The following is a 6,153-nucleotide window of genomic DNA, read 5'->3' as shown; positions in this document are numbered from 1 at the left end:
TTATATTTTATTGCGCGCGGGAAGAACGACCGGCGCTACCAATTTTACGCTACACTGTCGCAATACAAAATGTGTGGTATAGATAAACCCCTACAAAAGTTTATTAACGTTTTCAAATGTGTGAAAACGATACTGGAGTACAGAATTAGTAGACTTCCGTCCTTGTACTATCCATCCAGCAAATATATATATATATATACAGGGTGGTGAAGGGTTGAAATTGAAAAATGAAATTAAGGGTTGTATGTTTGATGATACGAGAATTTAAGTATTAAGATTAGATTGCACACGTATTTTAATCTTTTTTATTAAGACAAGTAGGTGATCTGCCTTCTGTCTGACATACGTCGTTGAATTGAGACATGCCGATTTTCTGACGATGATTTCCTTTATAGTACGAGTGAGTGTGAGATGCGCACATATAAAGTCCATTTGTGCACAGTCGGGGACCTTATGGATTCGGATCGGACGCGGTAGCCACTAAAAAACTTAATTATCTCACCATACTCAGTCGCCGTTTTAATAATAAGTACCTACCATGTTTTAATCCGTTGTTAAAAAGTTACTTTACAAACTGAAATAAAACCTGGTAATCGAACCTGAACAAGAAATACATATATCAAAAATTGCCTTAAATTGTGAGATGCTGTCGAGAAAATAAGTACGACTCCCGTATACATATAATTACACTAGCAGACCGGCCAAGCGTTGCTGTGGCTAAGGTTTTTGTTATATTACAAACTATTGAAGGGAAACGGTAGGAGAACACCAGCCATGGGGACCACCATGCTTCTTTGGTGGTTATGCCATTAAATTGTAGCTTATGTGAAACGTTGGTACTTTCAACACAGCGCCATCTGCTAGAATTGTGACTATTAAATAATAAACAAATATTTCGCAATTAAATAGGGTATAAATTGAGATGTAAGCTATCCTATCTTTTAAGTTGGATCAAACTACACACGGTGTGCAAATTTGATTGATATCGGTTTGGTAGTTTAGGAGCCCATCGCGGACAAACAACGTGACACGTAATTTATATATATTAAGATATTATATGACATATGATTGTCATACGTTAAGTCACGGCTCTGAATCTTATCGTTGTGTATTGCAGGAAGAAATTAAATCTAAACTCCAGCGAATCTAAAAAAGTACCTGAGAGTCATTGGTTTTATAAAGCCGGCTCCTCATCAATCACAACGTCCCCAGTTTTTCAGTGTTATCGTTCCCCGAGGATCCTGCATGTGATGGTCCTTGCCTAAAAACTCTTGGACTGCCTATCCTTGGTTTGAATCGACGTAATTTATTGTTAACCGAAGGAGATTCGATTTTATAAAATCGGAACCATTCCTCTTGTTCAGTTAATAATTACGTAACAAACTATATGCCATACAAACCCTATTCATTTATTTAAAAAATACGCTTTTATAAAATTACCTTGGTGTCTGTACAGTCAAAATCTGTTATAACGACATCAAAAATGGAATATTTGGTCGTTTAAAGCGATAGTCGTAACAGCCGATGACGTTATTAAACTAATACAATAGAATTCCGCCGTCACCTTTGATTTTGGTCAATATAACCGGTATGTTGTTCTAAACGATGTCCTCGTAAACGGTTTTGACTGTATATTTAAATACTTAAACCTTACGCCATATATAATAGAGGACATTAACAAAAAACAAGTGCCAGCTACATACCTTGATGCTAAATAAAAATTGTGATAATACAAGCTTCTAATATGCTGTATTTATTCAATTATGGAGATAAATTATGTGTACAAAATAATTGTTAACGAATTCCGCTTATAATTTTCATAAGCAAAGTATTTCGCTGTGTAAGTTATTGTCAAAAGTCCAATGTTTGATCAAAACATATCGATTATTATTAATAAGAATATACTATAGTGCTATTCTAGTTCTCGCTAATAAAGGCTTAGTTAATATTAGTTTCACTATTAACATACATTTTATTTTAAATTATGTATTGTATATGACATTGAAAACTTGTTTATTTTACCAAAAAAATAATACACAATTTAATTTAAATAATTACTCACCCAACGGGGAACGCAAAATATATTCATTTAATAATAAATGAAATGTGAAAGGAAGAAAAAGTCCTAAAAGCAAAATAAGTGAACGATATATCTCATGCAGCATTAAACAAAAAACGATACGTAATAATGCGAGTGTATAAGGAAACAATGAGACTCCCTATACGCACATCTTTTTATCCTCTCACCCCAAAACGTAGCCAAACTGTCGTCATCAACATTCACCCCACTACTCATTCAACCCCAGGCATGCGCCGAGAAGAGGTCAAGGATCCGATTGATATTGTATCTTATAAACTTTCCATTTTCTTTATACGATTCGGACACAATAAAAATTACTAGAAAAAATAAACATTGATTCCTACTTCAAAGTGAGATTTCTATACAATACTACCGTTTGTGTACAATGCGAATGTACCAATTAAAACTTGTTCGTATTACGCTACTAATAATAATATTTTTAAGCAATATTGGAAACGCTTTTAATATTTATTTTGCCGCCAATTAAAACAGACGCATGCGCGATCTTAAAACGACCCGCAGTAAAATGACTGGTCACGTGACTCAACGCGGCATTCGCTCGGCGCTCTTCGGCAGTCCTCGGCGAACCCGCATCGCGAGCGGGTGTGACTGCGTTTCTTGCGTCAAACATAAAACATAAATGTCAAATTAAACGATTACGTTATAAAAAAGTGACATGTGGCCCAGTGTGGCGTAAACAAACAAAATAGCATCACGTTTTGTATATCGGTAGTGGCTGTATCGTATTTAGAGGGTCATTATACTCGGAATCGTGTGGCAAAATTCTCAGTTAGGTTTCTTGTTCGTGAACGTGGTTTTACTGAATGTTATCCCAGGTGATAAGAGACTCCTAGCGTCAATGGGCTTTGCTGGGATTATATGAAAAGTGATGTGTTATTAAATATGTTCTACTTATTTTGAGTAAAAATGGACCGCGTTGGTGGGGTATGTCGGTTCGGTGGAGTAGTTTCGGCGGTAAAAACAAGGACTGGTCGTAGTAAGCGAAGATCGACTGTATCACCACCAATTGTTGAAGAATTACCAGAACCTCCGAGACGGGGCCTAGGAGCTATCCTTGTGTTAGCTTGCATATTAGTCTACCACAATTCTTTGTACTGTGGTTTTGTATTTGATGATATAAGTGCCATTAAAGAAAACAGAGACTTGAGACCTCAGACGCCGATCTCAAATATATTCCTTAACGACTTTTGGGGAACTCCTATTCATAAGGTACGTTTAATTTTTATCTTATACAAAAAACTTTTACTCGCAGTCTTTAATATAAGGCCAACAACATACATCAACACAACACACCCGTGACTTGTGACCTAAATCCTTAGATTCTTCACACAGAAGGCTGAGATGAGCTGAGATTTTCTTGACTTACTCCTTTTAAAACTGAAAATTATAATTATTTCTGTTTAACTACGGGAATACATTTTTCGTACAAAAACTTATGCGACAGATAAAAAACGTCAGTTCTACTGAAACTTAAAAAAATAGTATAAATTCGTATGTTACAAATATATTTTTAAATAGGAAATATATTTTAAAGGAATAAGCATAAAAGTGAATACATTTCACGAGATACAAGGAAGCTATAAGTAACAGGAGTTTTCATTAAAAAAAATACATGTCATTATTTCAACAAACCCTGCGCAATATGTTTTAATATTTTAGAGATTTTACGTAAATAAATGTGTTGTACACATTTATTTGCCACCTGCCACCATTAACAGATAAAGGTGAAATTGGAAAGTGATCTAGTCTTCAAATAATATCCCTAAAAAAACATTTTTTAATACGACTTTATAACCCTTGTATAAAACACCAGTCTCTTTTTCATCACCACATAACATAGAAACGTCCAGTTAAATTAGTGTAATAAAATTTCGTCATCAAGGAAAACGATATCTGCAGATAAATTTTCGCCGACCCTTAAAAAGTTTCAATATTGGAATAAAACTCGACGACAGCAAAATCAAGATTGATTATCTGAAACTAGGTCTGTGAGGCATTGTGAAACAGATTACTAAATTGAATTAAATCCATAATGACACAATTAATGTTAATCTAAAGCATTTCTGTATTAACCAGGTTTATTGGAATCCAGCGTATCATCGCTGCACTAATTAGTGTTGTCAAAACCTGTTTTTTTGAGACTTGGCTAAATTCTTATTCGGTATAACTTCAATCTAATACAGGTTTTTGGAACAAAATTTTCCATTAACTAAACAAAACGTTTTAAGCGGCATTACAGGTAGAAAGTATTTATTTTTATGGTTTTTATTTATAGAAACGGCTCACGAATATTTTAATTTATTCATTTAATATTTTATCGTAGACAAAATATTTCGTGTCTGATAAGTGTAGATCTCAGTAAAACAATATTCTGTTATATATCTATATATATATAATATTTATGTCACGTTCACACACACCCGAATTATGGATTACTTAGTTTCGATTAGTAACCTTTTGGTGCCGAAATCGTTTATTAAAACCTAAACATAACAATCAAAAAGGAATAAAAAATAATGAAAAACTTTTTAAATTTGTTTTAATTTTGTTTTAATTTTGTTTTTATTAATTTTTCATTATTTATATTATTACTATGTAGGTTAAGAAAATTGTTAATACTTTATATTTGAACGTTTTTCCATATTTGGCTATATCTTTGTTATAATTGCTTTTTGTTTAATATAATTTAAATTATTAAATAAATAGATACATATATTTTTTATTGCTTAACGCGTATATAATAAATTATAAAAGTATTTGTAATGTATGTTTACACGTAGAGAATCTGATGAAACGCTCCGAAATGTATATGTATAATGTATACCACTCATAAGTGTAATACGTTAGATATAAAAAAAATCTACATAAATGTACTTTTATTACTTAAAGGCACATAAATGCTTAAAAGCATCCGTAAAACGTCTCTTACATTAATAAGATCTCGAAACTTCAGTGAGATTCGTGGACTGTGAAATCCTTCAACTTCCATACTTGGTTAGTTAGGAATTTGTATCTCAGAAACCTCTCTACGAATTCTATATATATATATATATTAGCTACTCCCGAATAGTTCACAGCAACTTGATAGCGATGGAGCTATAAGGAGTTTGATACGTACAGTTTAGTAGTCGCCAATAACCTTCGTGGCTGAGTTAAACATGGTGTGCTATTTTTCGCTTTCGTGGATTTCTGATGATTTTTAGAACGAAATTTTAGATCAATTTATATGTAGGAATATGTCTTAAGCGTGTATTATATAGTTTACTAGCAGACTCGGTTAAAGCGTTGCTGTGGCTATTGGCTAAGGTTTTTGTTATATTACATAGTAGTATAGTCATGGGGACCACCATGCTTTTTGGTGGTTATGGCGTTAAATTGTAGCTTATGTGAAACGTTGGTACTTTCAACACAGCGCCATCTGTTAGAATTGTGACTTTTAAATAATAAACAAATAATTTGCAATAAAATTACATTGCGGGTATAAATTGAGATGTAAGCTATCCTATCTTTTAAGTTGGATCAAACTACACACGGTGTGCAAATTTGATTGATATCGGTTCGGTAGTTTAGGAGTCCATAGCGGACAAACAACGTGACGCGTAATTTATATGTGTAAATATAATATAGCTTACACATAGTTTTAGTATAATTTTTTAGATGGAAATGAAAGTATAATTTTTTTTAAAGAATTTATTAATATTGCAATCATAAAAAGAGAATTGAATAATATGAAACACATTTCATTAAGTTTGTTTAAATTTTGTTGGTAAAAAGACTGTGTAGAATTATTAATAATTCAATTAACTCGTAAAGTTTGGTAACGATTCCATGTTTAGTAATGGAAAGTATAATGAAAATAATCGTTTCTTCTTTCATTTAAATGTGTTCTGCCTGAAGCGAGCGAGGGTGGAGTTCACAAATTACTTTGCCGTCTCTTGTTTGATGTGGTTTTATAATAGCAAAAAATAATGATCCCAAAAACAAGACGAATTTAACCGCTCCAAGAATTTTTACACTGAAGTGTTCAAGAATTTCTCGGTACTTCAGAGGTT

At 32.8% G+C, this 6,153-nt stretch overlaps 1 protein-coding gene across 1 annotated transcript in view; it reads left to right on the top strand.

Annotated features, from left to right (window-relative positions):
* The first annotated feature begins 2,630 nt into the window (after window positions 1-2,630).
* The window catches only part of LOC125057702 (protein O-mannosyl-transferase Tmtc3), a 156,591-nt gene continuing 153,068 nt past the window's right edge, over window positions 2,631-6,153 (top strand). Inside the window, exon 1 of the mRNA XM_047661528.1 lies at window positions 2,631-3,310. Within this exon, the coding sequence (XP_047517484.1) occupies window positions 3,008-3,310 (303 nt within the window). The 5' untranslated portion in view covers window positions 2,631-3,007. The remainder of the gene's footprint in view (window positions 3,311-6,153) is intronic.

This window comes from Pieris napi, chromosome 17 (genome assembly GCF_905475465.1).
Source record: "Pieris napi chromosome 17, ilPieNapi1.2, whole genome shotgun sequence".
In the NCBI taxonomy this organism is placed as follows: domain Eukaryota; kingdom Metazoa; phylum Arthropoda; class Insecta; order Lepidoptera; family Pieridae; genus Pieris; species Pieris napi.
Note: the sequence above shows the minus strand (reverse complement) of the source record. Positions and strands in the feature narration are given on the sequence as shown.